The sequence below is a fragment of the Carcharodon carcharias genome, chromosome 7 (genome assembly GCF_017639515.1).
Source record: "Carcharodon carcharias isolate sCarCar2 chromosome 7, sCarCar2.pri, whole genome shotgun sequence".
NCBI lineage: Eukaryota > Metazoa > Chordata > Chondrichthyes > Lamniformes > Lamnidae > Carcharodon > Carcharodon carcharias.
The window spans coordinates 38,681,471-38,703,742 of NC_054473.1; the positions used below are offsets into that span (position 1 = coordinate 38,681,471).

General features: G+C 38.1%; 1 protein-coding gene across 5 annotated transcripts in view; it reads right to left on the bottom strand.

Moving 5' to 3' along the window:
- LOC121280155 (ERC protein 2) overlaps window positions 1–22,272 on the bottom strand; it is an 859,042-nt gene that overhangs the window by 157,500 nt on the left and 679,270 nt on the right. The window contains exon 18 of one of the 5 annotated variants that reach the window (XM_041191855.1): window positions 13,969–14,034. The exons of the other annotated variants lie outside the window; for them this stretch is intronic. Within the exon in view, the coding sequence (XP_041047789.1) occupies window positions 14,008–14,034 (27 nt within the window). The 3' untranslated portion in view covers window positions 13,969–14,007. The remainder of the gene's footprint in view (window positions 1–13,968; window positions 14,035–22,272) is intronic. 5 annotated transcript variants of the gene reach the window in all.

Genomic DNA, 22,272 nt, shown 5'->3' on the forward strand with positions numbered 1-22,272 from the left:
GGTACATGAGCCACCGAGTTCATATTCCCACAATATATATTTCCCTTTCCAAGTCTTGTTAGCTTGTACTCGCCCATGTTAAATGCTGGTTTCCACTTATGAGTCCAATTCATCCAGATCCCTTTCTGTTTGGTTTATCAGTTTTTAACTATAACAATATTTGAACTGCAGCAATTCTACCTGCCTTAGAAGGTTACATGGAACTTAGCATACTGGTAAAGGAACAATACTTAACAAGTTCATTCATTGAAACAAAATTAAAACCCAAAGTAATTCAGTCGGTTTAATGATTAACTGTCCCTATCATATGAATAAATACTGCAAAGAACTCTGGCAGTGTTCAATAGCAAAAGTCAATTTTTGTCAGTTGACATGCAAGAAATTGCATTTATTACTCAAACAATCCAGTTTTGCTGGTCTGATTTAAAACCAGAGGTTCACTAGCAACATTAGACAAAAAAGTTTTTGTGATTTTTTAAAAGGAAACAAGTGCAGCTGCTGAACCCCAACGTGTGAACTAAGGATTATTTATAATCTGGTGGTTTCAATGATCCAGATATTCTGATATGCAGTCTGACCTGCAAAGGCAGCAAAACTGAGCTAGACCAAATGATCAGGTATGTTGCATTGACATGAAAGTGAAGGCCTCAGAGATGTTGATTAATAAATATTCTAACTTTACTTTGAATTTTTTATGCTATATAATTACTAGCCATTTTTCTCCAAGAGATCTGCTCAATGTTTTTTGTGCAAACTTTGATAAACCACGCTATGAAATATAAACCATGTAGACCGGATGCATCAGATTATAAAAATCTACAGCAGCTGTTAAACTAGAGTCTTCAACGGATGTATTTGTTGCACATCAAAGTTCCATGTCCTTGCATTTGCTTATATCAGGATTTTATAAACTAGACAAAACTCAAAACATCCAATAAAGAAAACTTTCAATGAATAGTGAAAGCTTATTAACACATATTAGGGATATTACACATAAAAACATTTGAGATGAATTAGTAAATTATCTATTCAAAAAGTAATCTTCAGTGATGCTAATCAAAATAATTCAACTCATTTTCATAGGCACTTTACATTTTGGGCTTCCATTTGCCATCCCTACTCCTGGCCATGAACTTTAAGAATACACAACAAATTAATCTGAACACTGCACTTCTGCCATTTGTAAAGGAATCACGTTTCTCTATGTAAGGAATGCTATAAACATACAAAAAAACATCACTGACTCGGTTCTATCCCGGCCTCGCTCATAACCTAGTTAGTTCAAATTACTTCTTTGCATTGATTATATTTCAAACCAAGTGTTGCCACATGCAAAGAAAACTTGTTTTTTTCAAAACATACCAGCCCCCGCCCCCCCCGCACACCTCTCACCCACCACCACCAGTTGCAGTAAGTCACAAGTGGCATTGGATATGTTCAAGAACTGAAATAGATAAATAGAAGTGAAGAGCAAGCAGGAAGTAAGAAAAATCAAGCTCCAATTATTGCCTAAAAGGAAGACTTGCATTTATATATTGTTTTTCACGACCACCAGCCATCTCAAAGCATTTTACTGCTAATTAAGTTATATTTGGAGCATAGTCACTGTTCTAATGTAGGAAATGTGGTAGTCAATATGCATACAGCAAACACCCACAAACAATGTCATAAATAATGACCAGATAATCTGCTTTTTGTGTGATGGTGATCAAGGGATAAATATTGGCCAAGCCACCAGGGATAATTCCCCTGCTCTTCCTCAAAATAGTGCTAATGGGATCTTTAGCATGCACCCAAAGGCAGATGGGCCCTTGGTTTAAAGTTTCATCTGAAGGACGGCACCTCTAACAGCGCATATAGTAAACTTCTCTATGCATGATATCCCATTTCCTTAAATCTATTCCATCCCACAACAAAGATGATCAACTCCATGATTCTGTACTCCAACTGGGGAAGCCATGCTGAAAGTGAGCAAAGGTCTGAGACAGGGTCCACAGTATTCGTGCCCTGATTCTCTCACCTGCAGTCCTGCTAAGTTTAAATGTTACATTTTGCTGAAGACAGAATGGCACAGTGAATGAAGTATACTGTCCCTTTAGCTCTGTAAACTGGATTTTTAAGCAGTAAACGATGATGGGAAAAGGTCCCCTCTTTCTGCCAACTGTAGACCTACAGAAATTGCATTTACGTGCTTAATTAGTAGAGTTTATATGATAATTTTGTGCTGCAGCCCTTTTCCCCACTAATAAGTGTTGATAATGTTCCTGTGAAGTGCCATGAGACATTTTATGTAATATAAATGCAAGTTGTTGAGACTTGCTAAAAACTTAATTCAGGTAGGATCCTTATGGGCAGTAGAGAAAGGAAATTTCTCATGCCATGAGTCTGCATTTCACGCTAACGCAGTGGTAAAAGGATAGTCTAGTTAATCCCGAGCATGAGTTACAAGTTTTACACTGCAAATATGCACTTAATTTTAATATTTTAAAACTGTAAATCAGTGGCTGTTCAAAACCTGCTGCTTATTGAAAAATGTGCAGTTATATTTATTTTATAGAGTTCAAATGTGGTTATAATGATACGTGGAGATGGGTTATAGTCAAAACATTTTTCAGCAGGCTGCCAGGGCCCAGCTTCTAATTAAATAACAAACAGTTCCTGACAAGGGTGGATATGGCTAAGAATGCATTCATATGTAAAAACAGGTTATTATGAACTATGAACACAAAATTATGTACCTACAGAGATAAACTGAGCATTGTAAAGCAGCTTGTGTTGGCGGGTAGTGTTGTTTTCAGTATACCCAGAGCAAGTGATAGTGTATTTAAATGAAGTTTTTGTTCGTTAAGTGCAAATTACCAGGTGGTGATGATATAAGTTATGTTTGTAAAAGAGTTACCTGCAAAACTATGATACAATTTAACAGATATTAAAACCATTTGTATATTTATATTTGCATATTAACTATTTGCCAAAACAGTAAACTTTGCTAGATTAGCAAACATTATAATTCAGCATCATATTGCTAAATTTCACATACTGTTCATTCATATTTCTCATTGTACACGTTTCAGGATTCAATTTTATTCTTTTTTTCAGATTCCATATTGATGAGAGCTGGATGTTTACCCACACAGCTCTTTATTATTGCCGGATGGGGATATGCAAAAGTCATCCAGCTCTTGGTCCTAAAAGGCTTCATGTACTCTGGTCCCTCAGACATTTGATCCCCAGCTTAATATGACCATTTTATGTCAACAAAATTAAAAAGGTTTTGTATAATAACTTAACATGGAATGCTAGATGAACAACTGCAGCAGTATATATTTCAGTCTATATTGTGGAGGGCAGATAAAAATCTACAAGGTGCACGCTGGACCCTGGTACAGGGCCCATCAGTTGAATTGTTATAGTGTTACAGGGGGAACTAGAAGCCTGTTCCATATCTTAGGGATATCCCTGTGTATCAAACTACACAAAAATAAAAACATGTCTGTTGAAATAAACATAAATAACAAAATGCCCTTTTATGACTTATTTAACGTAATAAAACACCCCAATGGACTTCACAGGAGTGTTATAAAACACAATTTGGCATCAAGCCACAAAAGGAAATACTAAGCCGATAAGGTAGGATTTAAGAAGCATCTTATGGGATGAAAGAAAGGTGGGGAGAGTTGGAGAGAGGGAGAGAGAGAGAGAGAGAGAGAGAGAGAGTTTCAGAGCTTAGGACTTTGGCAGTTGAAGGCATGGACACAAATGGTGAGGAATATCGCTGTATAGGATGCTATTTGGAGGTTCTTCTTGACTCTGGCATAAATTGCTATTAACTGTCAGTTCTTACAACATGATACTGTTGCTTTCTAGTCACATGTCACAAGTAATGATTTCACTGTGTTCTTCCAAGATGACATGGACAAGCTGGCTGAACCACTCAATCTAAAATTGATCCAGAAAAGTTATACATTCACTTGTTCCCTTCCTGGAGTGATGAACAAAATCCCTAGGTATGTTACTGAAGATAACCTTCTGGATGCTCTCAAAGACCATGGAAAAAGTTGTAGTCTAGGACTTGTACCCAACCCATTCCCAAAGGGAGGTGATGGGGGTCACTGCGGTTGCATCCACTGTAAAATTACTAACGAGAAATACTATTTGTTATAATCTAACTTTATTATTAGAAACTAAAATCTAGATTTTATGGAATATTCTTTGTGGAATAGTAAAGTGGGAAAACTTAGAAGTTGGACACAATATAACAAAGGTGCCAAGGCAGAGGAATTCTGGGTGCTTGTGTCAAATTTGAAAATAATTTATTTGCAGCAAAAGAACAAGAGCTTGAAGGTTGTCTGTGGAAAACTGCTTGTGTGTGAGATTGGAATGTAGATGTCTCTCTTTACCAGGGAAGGAATCATGGCATGTAAAAGCATTGGGATACAAAGTAACTATGTAAGGTTAGCAACAGCCAGGTAACCAGGTAGATTTGGTTGGTCAAGGGAAGTGTCCTCACACATGGGGCTGAAGATGATTGGGTTGAGTGGGGAATTAATTGGATAGCAGCCAAGATAAAGGATGACCTGAGTTTGTCTTTTTGGTGGTAGAGAGGAAGACCATCTCGTGTAAAGGAAATGTTTTGTCCTAGTATTACTGTGGGATACTGAAGCAGGCTTGTGTGTGTGTGTGGCTAATTTAATTAAACTGAAGACAGTCCCACTGCAAGATTTAAATCATCAAAGCGATTAGGTGTAAAAGCAGGCATTTTCAAATGGAAATAGATGAGCTTACATTTGCATTTGTAGATAAGTTGAGAATTGTTTGAATTTCAGAGACATGACCAGAAGTTTTACAACTGGCAAAATCGTAAATAAATAACACAAAGTTATTGGGCAGAATTTTCTGCTTGTCGGGCGGCGGGACCCGACCCAATCTCTGGTGGGCGGGGAGCCGATCTCCGCCGCCATTTTATGTGGGCAGGCCAACTAAGGCTCGCCCAGCATGATGTCCAGCAGGAAGCGCTATGTGCTCCCTGTGCAGGGGGGGGGTCCCCAAAAGCGAGAATGCACTCTTTCGCGCATATGCACAAAAGAGCGCACATCTCCCTGAGGCTAAGTGCTGTCTCAGGGAGATCACTTACAGTTTTAAAAAAAATTAAAAATAGAAAAAATAATTCCTTAATATGCCCCCCTCTCATGTGACATATTCATAAATTACAGTAAAACTTTATTAAACTTTTTAGAACCTTGCATGAAACCTCATCCAGCCAGTGGATGAGGTTTCATGTTTTATCTATTTGCCGCCGGGATTCCTGGCCTGCCCGCCAACCTTAATGTTGGACGGCAGGTCCTTTAATTGTTTAAATGATCCTGTCAATGGCCTCAACTGGCCATTGACAGGTCGGTGGGCACACAGCTGATTTTGCTGTGCCCCCGCCTTCCTGAAAATTTAAACGGGGCGGGATGACATCGGGGGTTCCGCCCAACGTCATCCTGCGTCATTTTATGCATTGGCGAGCGGGCCCTGACCCCTGCTCGCTGATGGCAAAATTCTGCTCATTAAGTTTATTTTTCCCCAAAAGTGCTGGCCATAATGATAACATGAAAGATTTTTATATTCTGGGAAAGGTAACTTCCAAGGAAAGTTTAGAACAATGGATTTACAGTTCAAAGGGGATAAATATATTTAAGGAAAGATTGAAAGCTGCATGGGGGTGCGGCCATGTGGGATCGTGATAGGTGGGCTGTGTGAAGACAGGCCTGGGAAATGCAGCCTCTAGTCACCCCAGAGAAGTGCTTGTTTGTTTCAGAAAGCAAGGTTTTGTTAAAAGCCTTGGGTTTCCATTATCGAGTGAGAGGGAGAGATAAGCTGTGAGATACCCCTCTTATAGCAACCGTGGGTGCTTTGCGGTAATATTACCATATGTTTTACAGATTAAGAATCTTTTTGGATTGTTGCCTGGAAAAAGGTGTATATTTGGGAGTCTAGTTAAGTGGTAATCTTTTGGGAAATGTTGTAAGGCCAAGTTTAACTGTGTAACTGCAATCTTATGTGTTTAGGTTTTATTTTCTTTTGTTAATAAATGTTTTAATTTAATATTAAAAACTCAAAAACTGCTAGTGGAATCTTTACTTCTGACTTCAGTACACATACCTTCTCATAATAAAAATACAAATTGCAAATTGTTGTGTTAGCGTGGTCAGGTTTCCCTTTGGGATTTGTTCAGCCCAGTATTATCACCTGCTATATCATAACACTAGAGAAAAGAACAAAACAAGACAAGAGACAAAGAAGAGAGAAAGAAAAGCTCAAAGACCAAAACTGAGAGAGAAACTTTTTTGTGCGCTCTGCTGTCCAGATCTTGACATGGGAGTCGATTCCATGTTAAACTATAAATCATCACCCAAGTTCGTTAACATAGTTTATCTGAGAACTTAGTAAACTTGTCCAGGTTTTGTCTCAATAAAGTCAATTCACAACAAAGCTTTCTTGCCAAGTCTGTTCCTGACTTCAAGGGGTGCAAAGACTCCCAAAACATTACAGCACAAAGTGGTTTTTACCACTTAACTGTCATAATAACTCTTTCAACATATCTAAGTAAACAGTGTGTGAAAAATCCTCCCACAACGCTAAGTTGGTGTTCATCCTTGTCGTGAAGCTATTAATGTATACATTATTGGAAAATATTCTTTTTTTAAAATAGAGGTTTAGTCTGTGGGCGTGTCTTAACTGGGTTAAAGCCAGCTCGTTTGGGTGCTTTGATGTGTACTAGTTTTGATATGTAAGAGAGATAGTGTGCATTTGCACTTTTTTTGAATAGAGCATTCAAGTGGGGTGAAAACTGACACCTATCTAGCAGATACCAAGCAATATGTTTATATTACTAATAACATTGGTGCTATGAAAGGGGTTTTACTGTTAGAAGAGGCCAGTGATACAATGAGAATTTACATTCAACAGGCAGTGGTAGGTATAACTTCAGCAGTTTTGTGTGTACAGGGCAGAGGCAATGTGAGATCATAAGGCAGCTGCAAGCCTCCAACTGTTTCCACAGAAACCAAAGTGAAAAGAACCTCATTTGAATTCGTAAGGTGAAAATACTTTGCCTGGTGTCTGGTTACGTCTATGGGTTGCTGTTGCCTTAATGGAGATTAGTTTAGGAATTTGTTAAAAGTTATGATGGTAGTGATTTATAGCCATGTGTATGTATATTTTAACCTCTGTAAATTAATAAAATGTTTCATTTAGTTTAATGTAAAACCTCCAGAACTGGTGGTCTGATTCCTGAATTTAGAGTCGCATCTCAAACATAACACTTAAAATTATAGGTTATGACAGTTGTTTAAAGTTTCCCTCTGGGATTTTTAAATAACTTGGCTGTACCAACTGCATCAGCCATAACATTCCTTCTTCCTAATTAGACAGGACAATCTTACCCTGATTTCCCAAGCCAAGCAAGGACCTGGTAAAAGAAGAATTTCTTTTCACATGGCAAAAGAAGCATCAGGGGTCAGTGTAGGTCAATGAGGACGGTGGTGATGGGTGAGTGGACATTTGAGCATAGGATGTGAGCAGTACAATTGCGGATGAGCTAAAGTTTACAGAGTGTCTAGACTAGGAGGCTGGATAAAACATTGGAACAGTTGAATCTGAACATAAAGGCATGGAAGAAGGTTTCACTGACAGTCGGGGTACAAGTTAAGGTAGAAAAGGAAGACTAAAATTTATATAGCGCCTTTCACTATGGGATGTTATAAAGCACTTTACAATCAATGAATTACTTATTGAAGTGTAGTCACTAAATATGTAAGAATGTAAAATGAAGAAAAATTGAATATAAGAAGTGGGTAATTTTATGCAGGTGGAAATGGCAAGCTTTGTGATAGACACGGGCACCAACTGGAGAGTGACAACACGTTTGAAAATGTTGAACAGGAAAGAGAGATTGCAAATATAACAGTAGTATGCAAAGGCGGTGGGGTGGGGTGGGGGGGGGGGTGGTGGGTGAGAGATCAGGAGCATTTTTTTTTGAGCAAGGAGGCAATAACGGTGCCTTGAAAAGAAAAGGGCACAGTACCAGAGGAGAGAAAAGCATTTTAAAAGTCAGCTAATATCCAGGAGGCAGACTTGTACCAGTGGTCCAGCACAATCAATTGATGACAAAGGACCCCAGGGACTTCATGCACTTGCTGTTGGTGTTAAGCCACATTCACACACTCCTTCACATCAATCATCAATGTCAATATTGACATTAATACAGATAAATATCCAACTTGCTATGATTTTTATGTTTAATGACAACAATGCATCTCACTCTCAACCATTTGTGTACTTATATATACAGCCAAAATAGAACTGTAGCAAGTTGCAAACAAGACAGACAGTAGCACCTGGTACAACCTCAATTCCTAAAATAGATCGCATAATTGAGGTGGCTTGCAAGTTTTTAATGTCACGAGTAAAGGCAATAATCTTCTTAAAATTTTTGGTCAGGCAGTAAGAGTGATTAAAGTTCGAAACACATCATGTCTGGGCATTACCACGATTAGCACAATCCTATTTCAGCAACTGGCAGATGTAAACTTTTGGTGCTATGACAGTATCCCTGATAGGTGTCCAAAGGAATCCAGTTTAATTGTCTGATTACAGAGAATATTTGATGGATGGTTGTCTACCAAATCAAGGGTAGGTGCCTTGGCATCTGAAAACAGGTTTACCTCAATGCATTTCCTTTTAGAGGTTAATTTCCTCATGCTGACCAAGTGTGAGATGAACGCACAAAATAACAAAGGTAAGTCTCTTTTTTGAAGAAATTAATTTTATGTTTGTTTCATAAGTACTATGATGCAGAGACCAAGAAAGGTTGACACCACAAGGAGGAGGATAATGCTATGAATTTCTAGTGCTTCTCACTGGCCTGCATTAGGCAGGAGAGTGAAAATGCATTTATGGAATGTGACTCTCAGCGCTTGGGATTTAAAACCTCACCCACCTGAGGCCTGATGGCATATTGGAGATGGTGGAATGACCGTTTCTTAATTTCCTTAAGAAGTACATAAGAAAATGTGAATGATTCAAAAGAGCACAGGGAATGTTGTTTATCAGGTGCAGGAAAGAGCTTGCAGAGTTATGTAAGCTGTTGATAATTTGTAAATTGTTCGAAAGTATTGACTTGAATTTTTTTTTATTCATTCACAGGATGTGGGCATCGCTGTCTAGGCCATCATTTATTGCCCATCCCTAATCACACTTGAGAAGGTAACGGTGAGCAGCCTAACCACTAAACTATTAATACAACTCAACAAAATCTCCAAACTAGTCCAAAACTAGGCACAATACTGATTGTGTGAAAGTAACAGATAGGTGACCAAGAGGATGAAAAATAAAGGTTCATCTAAACAGTTGTTAATAACAGTTAGCTCTGATATTTTGGTTGCATAGTTCAGCTTAAGCATTGTATGGGGAAAGGCAAAAAAATAGACGCGCAATGTGGATGATATTGAAGAGAAATGGATTGGTGTGGCTGGGAGCCAAGATGGACAGAAGTTGTTCACTCCTCAGGAGTGTGAAACCGGAGAGATTTTAACTTCCAGGCCTCAGCTTTTGATAGAAGTCCATTTCCAACATGAACCCAGTGGAATAAACCCCATGGCTGCTAAGAGGGAATGGATTTCAGACAGCAGAAGGCTGTCCTTCAAATCGAATGGTCTCCAACTCTAAGTGAAGTGCTTGGGGCAAGTGGTTGGGCAGAGAGTGAAGCCTGGAGCAGGAGTGGGGGAGTTGCAATATTTTTTCGTGGAACATAGAGAAGCACTCCTATTCTTGCTGGTCCACAAGGAAACAGGTTTTAAGAAAAAAATCTACCTTTTTGGGCCCCTTGTGGTCCTGGATCCGTTTCCCAATAGGCCTGGCCCAACAGTCAAGCCACAAGTGTTTCCCTGTGCAGGCTGATGGTTTAAGACTGCTGTGGGTCCCAATTAACATCATTGAAACTTGATCTACATATTGTTACAAATATGGATTTTGTAAGATTGTTATGGTTTAGGATTGACTCTTTTTATTTAGGGTACAATGGAGAAATGAAGGGGGTCATGTGACCTGCTCTGAATTCTGCCTAACAAGAAGCTTGGGCAGCTTGGTTGTTAAAAGTTAACAAAGGGCCCAGGTTGTCTTAATGGGACGAAGGTATGAGATATTCACACTTGTAAACAATGGCCACAGTAACCTTGCTGATGGCGGAGACTTTTGGTCTCCAGGTCTCACAGGTAGGTGTGAGGAGTGTTAGATTTTATAACCCGTTAGACTTTAAAACAGTCTATTTAATTCCATGAATTGGGGGTCTGGAGGATAGCTCATTTGCATTTCTACCTGGATACATGCAATTCACATTGCCATAGACATGGGATTTGAGAGGAGAAGTGTCCATAGCAACCCATAATAGTATGGGCTTACAAGGTTTTCTAAGATTTTTGTTACAATCCTGTTAGAACTACCAACGTCCAAAAAAGCATCCAAATGTCCAGCAATCATCTGAGAGAACTACACCATGTGACTTCACAGTTTTAAACAAGAACAAAGTTCATTGTATAGCAAAAAAAACAAGGCAAGCACCACCAGCATAACACAATAGCTTATAAACTTATACTACAGTTCTACTTTTTACTCCCCACCACCCCCCAAAGAGTTCCCTTGTGACATTTTTAAGATTCATTCACTTTCTTTGGGACCAAACTAAAAGGTACAACACAGCCTCTCAGAATTTACATTAATTCTCCTTGGTATTCCAGCTATTCTTCTGAGGTAGGATTCTATGGGGGTTCTTCAATTAGCTTACTGGTTACATGACCTTAAACTTTTTCCCTTACCAACCTCATGACTGTGGGTGCCATAGCTCCTTGTTCAGGCTGTTGGCAGATCAACATCCCTTCTCACAGCTTCCCAAGCTAACTCTGCTGATTGTTTTCTGCCATAAGGCTCTGTGAGGACCACTGTAGATTATTTCTGTTAGCTGCAAGCTAAAGCCAAACTTCCAATTTCTTTTTCCTTATGAAATCCAAACCAAGATAGAGCCTCAGCTGCATTCTATGCAGTTAACAATGGAGTTAGTATTTTCTCTGCTTGAAATGCAGGTCTAACTGACTATCACCTCCTGTTGGCTCTCTCAATCCAGTGAGCTTCAGTCTTCAGCATAGCAAAGCTACAACTGCCTCTGTCTGTTCCCAAACTGAACTGAACTAACTACCTGCTTCTGTCAGCAAACATACACAGGCAAATTAAACATAAGAACCTCTTAAGCAAGGCTATACCCCGAATCACTATTTCTATAACAACATGACACACAACCTGTTCCTAGATAGAAATGTAAATGAATTACCTTTTAATTCCAAAGCTTTCCTTGATTCTGGGAAACCATATGAATAATTTCTATATCTAACAGAGTTTTATGACCCTTTTTCCCAGAATTGTTTAATTTTAGCTTTTTTTAAAATGGAGATAATGATAGCTACCCTGGCTCTACGAAGACATCCTCCCCCTCTGACCTTGTAGGATAACACAGGATAAATTTTAACTGCAATTATTCCCAGTTTGTTTGAATTTCATTCATTTAAGAATTATTACTAGTTTCTCAACTAGGATTTTGCATTTACCTTACATTGAACACTTCGACTTACTAAAACTAAAAGTTATATTTTAAAACATGAATTATGAACTAGGTATTAATAACAATATCACTGCACCTGACAAAGAGGTCAGTTTGTAAAAAAATTGAGAGAGTGGGGAAGGGGAGAGAGAGAGGAGGGATGGAGGGAAAGGGAGGGGAGAAGGGGGCTAGGGAGGGGGAAAGAAAGGGAGGGGAGGGGAAGGGAGGGGGAGGGGAAGGGAGGGCGAGGGGAAGGGAGGGCAAGGGGAAGGGAGGGCAAGGGGAAGGGAGGCCAAGGGGAAGGGAGAGAGAATGAGAAGGAGAAGGGAGAGAGAACACAATAGACATAGAAGTTATCTAGCTGGAAAAAGGGGGCAAGCTATCAGGAGCTGAAAATAGCCTTGGATTGATTCCTGGAGAATTAAGTGCCCACCTAATTGGCAGAGTAAAGTATTTTCAGGGGATTTTCAGTCATTTTTAAAGTTAAATAGGGATCTTGATCTTGTCTGTAGTTTAGAGTATAAGTTGCTTACTGAATAGTGTTTAGATAATTTTGCTTTTAGTTTGCTTATTACAGTCAAAGCCATAAAACTTGAAACACTTGTGTGATTCTTCCAGTCTGTCACTGGAAATTCAAGTGTTTTTTTATATAGTTATTAGTCTCAAAGGGGATCATAACAATATTTATGGCAAGGCCTTGCTGTCTTCCAGCAGGTGCCCTGCACTCCTGCTAAAACGAACTGGTTAATAGTGGATTCTATAGGGAGATGGTGGAATCAGAAGGCATCAACCACGAGGGGCATTTTAACTGTGCATTAACTTTAACTCCCATCAGCATCCATCCTCACAATGTGAAAGTGCTGTAATCTGTGTTCAATACCCAATTTATTCCAAATGAAAATTTGCCAAATATATATATATATAAAAAAAGGTAAGCTTGAAGGAGCATCATTACCCAGCAGTAAAATTATTTCTGGTAACATGTTGATGTAAGGAACGAAACTCAACAAAACTCTGTAACTGACACCTCCAGACATAAGAATGGAATTTCAAGATCAGATGAGAGCTCAACTGTTCATACAACAAGATGACACACTGATTCAAAATGATTCTCTACAAGAATCTCTAGTTTCACAGACCATAAAAATTCCTGCACAAGCAACATAAAACTGTCAAAACAAATTTGTATTAAAACTCTTGCAGAGTACAGAGGCAGGTATCGATAGAAACCTTGGTTCTTCATTTGTGTTTCCTTCCATCTAGATTCACAGGATATTAGAATTTATTAGTGATTTTTGCAATAGTGCAGTCTTTATTTTCATGCAAAACAATTATCAATTAACAGTTAAGTAGCTCAGATCATCGCCATGCTATTTTGTTCAAACATTCCAGTTTTCGTTGAGCCAAAGTTAGTTTAACTTAATTTCCACCACTTCGGGTCAATGTGAAAGCTGCTAAGGAATGATTTGCATTGTCTTTTGAACACAGGTGTGTAAAAGGGATGCGAACATCAACTTTCTTGATTTAGTAGATCACTATTTTTAAAAGTGCAGATATCTTAACTCAATACATGATTTCACAGAAATTATAGCAGTTAACTACCTTTAGCATTTGCCCTCTAAATGACATTAGGGAAAATCTGCTAGGTTCACATAGTATCTCAATATGGCCTCTGCTAATCAAGTAAAGAACAAAAGCAATTATCCTGGCACAAGTCTGTGAGGGAAACTGTCCATGTCTTGATCAGGTTAGGATTAAAAGTTCATGGGAGAACCTCCACTATGAAGTAGTATGTTAACAACCTAGTTTTCAAAGTATAAGCCCAATTTTCCTTCCTTTTCCTTGACCTTCACTTCATTCTTCTAAACCTGTTTCCTCACATTCCTCCAGTGAAAAAATGGCCATGAATTCAATCCCTGATTTAAAAAAACTGCTTTGTGGAATTATCTGTTAGCAGATGCAAGTATAACAATTAACAATTTATTTGACATTAAAGTAAATTTTATGTATATATCTTCACTAGAATGCATAATTGTGGTATGTCACTTAATTGTTATGTTACCAAGGTCTTAAGTATTACTTCTTTTAACATCACCAGAACTGATGCAAAAATCTACTGTTGTGAATAATTTCTCACATGCGCTGCTACAAAATCAGTTTCTAATTGATGTTTCTTTCAAAGGCAATGTGGACAGAGAGACAGAAACAGTGACACAGGAACAACAAACAGTAAGTAGAACACACACAAAGAAACACTGCACAAAGAGCAGAACATTTGAGCATTACAGCATCCAGTGCAATCTGATCTGAGAAGAGAAAATCCAGGCTCTCACCCCTCAGAACAAAACTGTAGCTTTGGTTCATGTGTACTGTTACGCCCATATGCCCTCCTCATCATCCTATTGGTCGATATGTTTGAGGACATGCATGGCAGCATTGGAATGAAACAAAGAAAGGGTTAGTCAGTTTGGTGCATTAGAACATTTTTATCTCTGTTGGTAGAAATGTGAGTTTGTTTAAAATAGACAGCCTGCAGCTTCAGCACAAAGACAAACAAACATACAGATTGTCTACAGAGACAATTTCACCCCACTGGAACCTACAAAATAGAAGCCAAAGCAAAAACAAGCAAAGAGTAACCAGAATCCATTTTTTGGAAGTGCTTACCCAGTTTAAGAGTTTATCAGTTTAAAGCTGCCTCTTAACTTTTGTAATCTCTATACATTCTATAATAAACAAATATTATCCTCATAAAACAGTATAGGTTAGACTGTGCATTTTCAAGATGCTGTCAGACATCTGCTGCAAGTCATTCAATTAAAAAATATCATATTGTGCAACTTCATTTTCAACGTAATTTCTTTGGAATCATATAAAACAAATTTCAAATCCAAATGGATTTTACCAACTATTATAATAGAGGAGTGATGGGCCATACTTAATAATTAATGTGAAAGATAGATTGCAGGTCCAGAACTGTATTAAAAATGCTTTTTTTTGTTGCTGATTTTGGTCTTCCCAGCAATTAGGGAAACTTAAGCTTCAGCCATTTGGAAACATGTTACTGCATCTGAAAAGCCAGAGATTAAAATAAATAACCTGGACAGTGGAACATCTTGGTATATGCCTTGGCCAGGCTAGATGTGTACTAAATTCCTTTATATGCTTTTTAAATTCTGGTGTTTACCTGTTTAAAGTAAATAGTTTAGCACATGTTAAAAAGAATGCAATCATTAGGTATTTGTAGGGGAAGAGTACCGATTGGAAAATATCCCTGTAAAATAAAGATGGTATCTTTTAATTTCTAATAGAAACAATGACTTGAAATCAAGATATTCTTGTACACTCAAAATTCAACACACCAATAAAGTTCTAACATGCTGTAACAGTGCCTTAAAAATAGATTTAAAATAGACACACCAATCTTATTCACTCCGACATATAATTAACACATCTTGCACTTTGAAAATTTAGATAGTTGTGTACCCGTGGCACCTGGGTCAAAGGTGAATAACATAAAAAGGACACCCAGAAATTCAGGTGGAGTTTTAGGTGTGAATTGGTTATATCATTGCAAGAATGGAGAAACCAATTTGAATATGCAGCTCAACAGATTCAACAAGGAGCCATGTTAATTGTCTTTAGCGGTAGACTATGAGAACTTTGGTACTTCTAGTATTTCACCAAAAAAATGAAGATAAACACATACAGGCTTAATCACAGCAGCATTAGGAAACAGATGACCCAGCTAGATGCCTCTATGAACACCAACTGCAATTATCTACTTCTGCCACTTAGCATGGATTGGTAAGTTAATCACTTGCTTCTAGTGAAACAAGTACTGCCCATTTCACACACTAATACCTACCTTGTTACAGCCTCAGATCAGTTTGCTTTAATCTCCACTCAGAAATTGCAATAGATCTTCTCTTGGCTTTGGTGATTACAAGTCAGAGTCAACCCTTTTTTTTAAAAAAAAACAGGGGGATGTTTTATTTTGAAACAGCAGGAGTGCAAAATAATCTTTTGTACTTGGTCGCAGAACCAGTTATCCTTTCTAAGTAAGTCAAAATGAAATGAACTAATGCTGCAACTATTAAGGTGTACCAGAAAATCCTTGGTACTCCCTGCTAAAATTTGCCTGCCGTCAATCTGAACACTGGAGGAAATGGTACGGCCCAGGAAATGTCATATTGCTCTTTTAAAAATACATGTATGTGATGTTTTTCAGATTCCTTAGCTTTCTTATTTTGAAGTTCTGATTAGCTCAAATTCTCTCTGCAAACGCAATGTTTCAAACCACTTCATTCTGAAAACATTTTACTATGATTGATGCAGCGAGGCTTCAGCTAAAACAAGTTAAAAGATAAAGGAAGAACTTTCAATATTTTCAATAGAAATGTCAAATCTACTGAGAAAACTAGAAAAAGCTGACAATTACAATAAAGTTGACACAGCCTACAAAAACAATCTTACAGCACACAAAAACTTGCTGCCCAATCAATCTGATTATCAAAAGGCATTTGACAAAGTACCACATAACCATCTTATTCAGGATTAAGGGGATGACTGTAATGGGTACTTAATTGGATAAGGGATGGGGCATAGAGAGTAGTGATGAACTGATGTATTTCTGACTGGAAAGGCATATGCTGTGGGGTCCAACAAAGAGATCGTTACTAGGATTATTGCTTTTCCTGTTATATAAAACTTGGACTTGGGGACTAAACTTTAAAGTCTGAGGATGATACAAAGTTCGTCAACATAATAGTGAGGAGAATAGGAACAGGCTTCAGGAAGACGAAGATAGACCAGTTAGATGGACAGACACATGACAGATGCAATTTAATGCCAGTAAGTGTGATGTGATGCACTTTGGGAGGAAAAAGATGGAGAGGCAGCATAATCTAAATAGTATGATTGTGAGCAAGTTGCATATTCACATATCGTTAAAGATGACAGGGCAAGATGGTTACAAAAAAGCATATGGGATACTTGGTTGTAAATAGGAGCATGAGTACAAAAACAAGGGAGTCATGCTAAACATTTACAAATCACTGGTTAGGCCTCAGCTGGAGTATTATGTACATTTCTGGGCCCACACTTTAGGAAGGATGTCAAGGCCTAGGAGAGGGCACTGATGAGGCTTACCAGGATGATTCCAGGAATGAGGGACTTCAGTTTCATGGTGAGATTAGAGAAGCGGGGATTGTTCTACTTAGAGTGGAGAAGATTATTGAGACCTAATTGAGATATTCAAAGTTACGATGGGTTTAGACAGAGAAAGTAGGGAGAAACGGTTTCCTCTGGCAAATAGGTCAGTAACAAGAGGTCATAGATTTAAAATAACTGACAAAAGAGCGAGGGGGAAAATTAGGAGAATTTTTTTTTACACAGGTAGTTAAGATCTGAAAGGGTGGTAGAGGCAGATTTCATAGGAAATTTCAAAAGGCAAGTAGACATGTACTTGAAGATGATCAATTTGGGGGGATATGGGGAAAAAGCTGGGATGCAGGTTTAAAATCAGACATCAGATAGCTCTTTCAAAGGCTCTGGTTGTTTTCAGTTCCAATTTCTAACAAAATTGATTGTTTCACCTTTAATCCTACTAAATTATCTACCTGGATGAGATAGCTCTTTCAAAGGCTCTGGTTGTTTTCAGTTCCAATTTCTAACAAAATTGATTGTTTCACCTTTAATCCTACTAAATTATCTACCTGGATGAGATATGGTAAGAGGCTGGTCACTCTTCTGCAAAAAACATATATGACTTTTTTTTAACCGATTTCCATTTAGGTTGAATTGTTGAATGTATGATTAAATAGGCTATGGTCAAATGATCTGCAATGTGATTGTTTTCATCTGCAGGTTAAAGGCACAGAACATGAGTAAGCCAATCATTCTTTCAAGTCAGTCCAACCATTCTATCAGATAATGGAAGATCTGCACCTGAACTTCATTCACCTGCCTTTGCTCCATATTCTTCAATATCCTTAATAGACAAAAAAAAATCATCAATCTCAGATATTGAAAACTGTGTGTGTGCATGGATACACAAATCCCTCTGGCTCCAGCACAGCTCCTAGTCTCACACCATTAAAGTATTTTGAGTTGTCTTTCTCAGATCCACAGTAGATGACCTCAACTTCCCCACACTGAACTTCATCAGCAAGTTATACCTGCTTACTTAGACTATATTCCTTTGTAACTTCCTGTTGCCATCTACACACTTTATTGTGCATTCTTATTTAGTGACATCTGCAAACCTGGATACATTATTCCTTTAACCAAGTCATTTATAGTTGGTGAAACGCTAATGTTTCAATTTAGTTCCCAGAGGAAGGTCACTTATCACAACCTGACAATCAGAGTACATTCCCTTGACCAATACTCACCAACACTCCTACCTCCCAACACAGAATTACGTCAAATGCCTTCCGAAAGTATATGTAGACATCAACCATGACATTTGCAATTTTCCAAAGCAAAAGAGTCTATAGAGAGCTTTGAAAAATTATGGATGTCTCTACAATTTCCTTTTCTACCTCATCAATTTCTTTTCATAACCTGGAATGAAGATCAGATGCTGTAGATTTGTCTACATTGATTCCCATTATTTTCCCCATTACCATTTAAAAAACATATTACATTCCAACCCTTGATGCATTTTTAGGTTCTCTTATGCCAATGACATTTTGTCCTTCTCCTCCACTGTGGAAATGGATACAAAGTACAGATTTAACAAGTCGACCATTTCCTCATTATCCATTATAGTCCAGCTGTATCTGTCTTTAATAGGCCCACTGTATTTACCATTCTATTCCTCTTACTATGTTTATAAAAATATTTGCTGTGAACCTTGATATCACATTCCTTGTTTGCACCTTTTATTACTTTCTTTGTACCTGTTCTTGCTTTTTAGGTGCTCCCAAAGGCTCCTTGCATTTGTGTAAGCTTTTTCTTTTTAATACTGACTGCTTTCCTCTTTTATTGACCATGTTTGTTTAACAGCACAAGTCAAGCTTTTGCCTTTTAAGTGCTATGTATTCGTTTTGTATTGTACCAAATTCCTTCTTGATGACTTCCCTCTGTTTGCCTGTTCAGACCAGTTTACTGTGCTCAATTAATTTCTCACCCTTCAAAGTTCACCTTAATTAAATTTAAAACCTTGGTTTGTTACTCTCCCCTCTGCCCCTTAAACCCAAAATCAAAATCAAACATACTGTCGTCACTTTTCACAAGATGCTCCCTTACAGTCAGATCATTAACAAATTCTGGCTCATTACCCATCACTAAATACAGTATGGCTGATTTCTTGTTAATTTTAAAACATATTGTTCTAGCAAACTGTTACATATACATTCTGGAAATTCAATGTCTTTCTATGAGAGCTATTTGGTTTCTACCAGTCCGTATAATAACTAAAATCGCCAGATGTAATTACCTTGTTTTTGCTATGTGTTTACCTGATCTCCATATTTATACATCTCCCAAATACATCAGTATTATCAGGAAGTCTGTTGAAAGTTCTTACCACAGTCATCTATCTTTTGCCATTCCTTTATAACAAAGGCCTTAAAGGGGCATAGGGAGATCAAGAGGCAAAGCGATTCTGGGAGGGAAAATTAGATCTAACCCACTTAAATGGATTAATTAAAATCCTTAAACCAATTGCAATTTTCTTGTGAAGTTAGACCTTTATATCTTGTTCATTAGCTGAAATGAAGAATACCAAACAGAATATTTTAGAGACCTGAATAAAGCAGATCATTTACTTGGGAACTCTCAAATGTTATATCAAATGTATTCAATGCTAAGATGTACCAACACCTTTGAAACAGCACAAAATGCACATTTAAAAACACAACACAAGCAGTAAAACTATGCACAATATTTTATGGCAAAAAATTGTTACAGATATAAAGAAATGGACACTTTTTAGAAGTAAAAAGTTTACAATGACTCCACATTTTGATGATTGTATGGTTTCTCCAATTGCCTGTCGGTTTTCTCAGTGGGAGGGAGATAATGGTGGGAGAAGACAGTTCTTCTTTATAAAATTCAAATATGTGGCACTTGAGAGTTTGTATTTATGTGAGTGCTAATAAACAGGTAACCAGTTTGCCATTAAATGTTATGCTTGGATTCAGATCTTCATTTTTCTTAATGGTGAGAGACTATGAACTGTGGAGGAGTAAAAAGATTTGGGTGTCCACTTACACAATTCACTAAAAGCTAGTGCTCAGGCACAAAAGGTAATCATAAAGTAATCATACCACGATCTGTACAGTGTGATGTTCATCCAGCAGAGCCACATTACAGGTCACATTGAGTTCTGCGTCTGCCCACTTGGATGCACACAGCTCTCTGTTCATGGGGCAGCTAATTTCCTATGTTATCACAGTATGGGTAAAAGTATTCAATACCAAGTTTATAAAGTTCAAGGGAGGTTCCACAGACCTGGATAATTTTTTTAAATGGTGTTGCATTAGGCTGGAGTTATAAAATACTCCATCCAAGTGGTATGAAATGACTTAAAAGAGGGTGTCACATATTGGTTCAGTGCACTTAGGAATCAGACTGGAAAATGACTCCTGACTTCAGGGCAATCCAATTTTTTGATTTATACATACCTGGAAACATCTCACATCAATGCAAACACAAAGACAATAATGGCAGCTTAAAATATCCTATTTCCATTTATTATCCGAGTACAAATCAAAGTTGTATTTTCACTATAAAATCCTTACAATCTATATACTTTTGAACCATTTAGTTCTGATTCCATGCTTCTCAGGATCTTTTTTTTAGTGAAGCTACGCTCTTTCATAAAGGCCACTGTGACATTATAAAACTGTTACATTATCCCCAAGTCAAATGTTTTGAAGTGTGCTTATTTTGAATTAGAAGTTGCAAAAATGGTAAAAGACAAAGTTAAAGGTGCTATATCTGAATGCGCACAGTATTCATAACAAAATGAATGAATTGTTAGCACAGATAGAAATAAATATGTATGACCTGATATCCATTACAGAGATATGGCTGCAGGGTGACCAAGGCTGAGACCTGAATTTTGAAGAGTATTTGACATTTCAAAAAGGCAGGAAGCTAGGAAAAGGTGATGGGGTTGCTCTGTTAATTAAGTATGCCATTAGTACAGGAGTGATGGTGTAATGAACGCGTTGGAGAGAGCGCAGAAGAGGTTTACATGAATGGTTCCAGGGATGAGAAACTCCAGTTATGAAGATAGATTGGAGAAGTTGGGACTGTTCTGCATGGAGGGGAGAAGGCTAAGAGGAGATTTGATAGAGGTGCTCAAAATCATGAAGAGGCTGGACAGAGTAGATAGGGAGAAACCGTTCCTGCTGGTAAAAGGATCAAGAATGAGAGGGCACAGATTTAAAGTGATTTACAAAAGAAGCAAATGTGATGTGAGAAAAAACTTCTTCCATACAGCAAGTGGTTTGGGTCTGGAGTGCACTGTCTGGAAGTGTGGTGGAGGCAGGTTCAATCGACACAAAGGGCATTAGATGATTATTTGAATAGAAACAGTGTGCAGGGTTATGGAGAAAAAGCAGGAGAATGGCACTAAGTCACAATGCTCATTTGAAGAGCCGATGCAGACATGATGGGCCGAATGGCCTCCTCTGCACTGTAACAATTCTGTGATTCTGTTCTGTGATACTGTGATAGATGACCTTAACTTGAAAGACCCAGATGTAGAACCAACTTGGGCAGGGATTCGGAAAGATAAGATGTCACTTGTGGGACTAGTTTTAAAAGCTCATGGTTTAGGCTGTAGCATATTAGCCTGGATAGAAGATTGGCTGGCTGGCAGAAAACAGAGAGTATGCATAAATGGGTCTTTGTCTAATTGGCAGGATGTAAAGAGTGGAGTCCCGCAGGGGTCTTTGCTGGGGCCTCAATTTGTTACAATTTACATTAATGATTTAGACGAGGGGAGAAAAGACATGGCAGCTAAATTTGCAGATGACACAAAGATAGGTAGGAAAATATGTTGTGATAAAGACATGAGGAGTTTGCAGTGAGGAGTTAGATAAGCTGAGTGAGTGGGCAAAGATCTGGCAGATAGAGTATAATGTGGGAAAATGTAAAGGTGCTCACTTTGGCAGGAAGAATAAAAAAGCAAAGTATTACTTAAACGGAGAATGGCTGCAGAGTTAGGTGTCCTTATGCACGAATCACAAAAAGTTAGAATGCAGGTACAGCAAGTAATTAAGAAGGCTAATGGAATGCTATCCTTTATTATGAGAAGAATTGAACATAAAAGTAAGGATGTTATAAGAACATGAGAATAGGAGCAGGAGTAGCTCATTCAGCCCCTCAAGCCTTCCCCGCCATTCATAAGATCATGGCTGATCTGCCCCGGGCCTCAACTCTTCTTTCATGCCAGCTCCTCATAGCCCTCAACTCCCTAATATTTCAAAAATTTAGCTACCTCATCTTTAAATACTTTCAGTGATCTAGCCTCCACAACATGCTGGGGTAGAGAATTCTAGACATTCAGTACCTTCTAAGTGAAAAAATTCCTTTGCATCTCAAGTTTTAAACGAATGCCCCCTTATTCTGTAACTATGTCCCCTAGTTTGAGATTCCCCCACTAGTGGAAACATCTC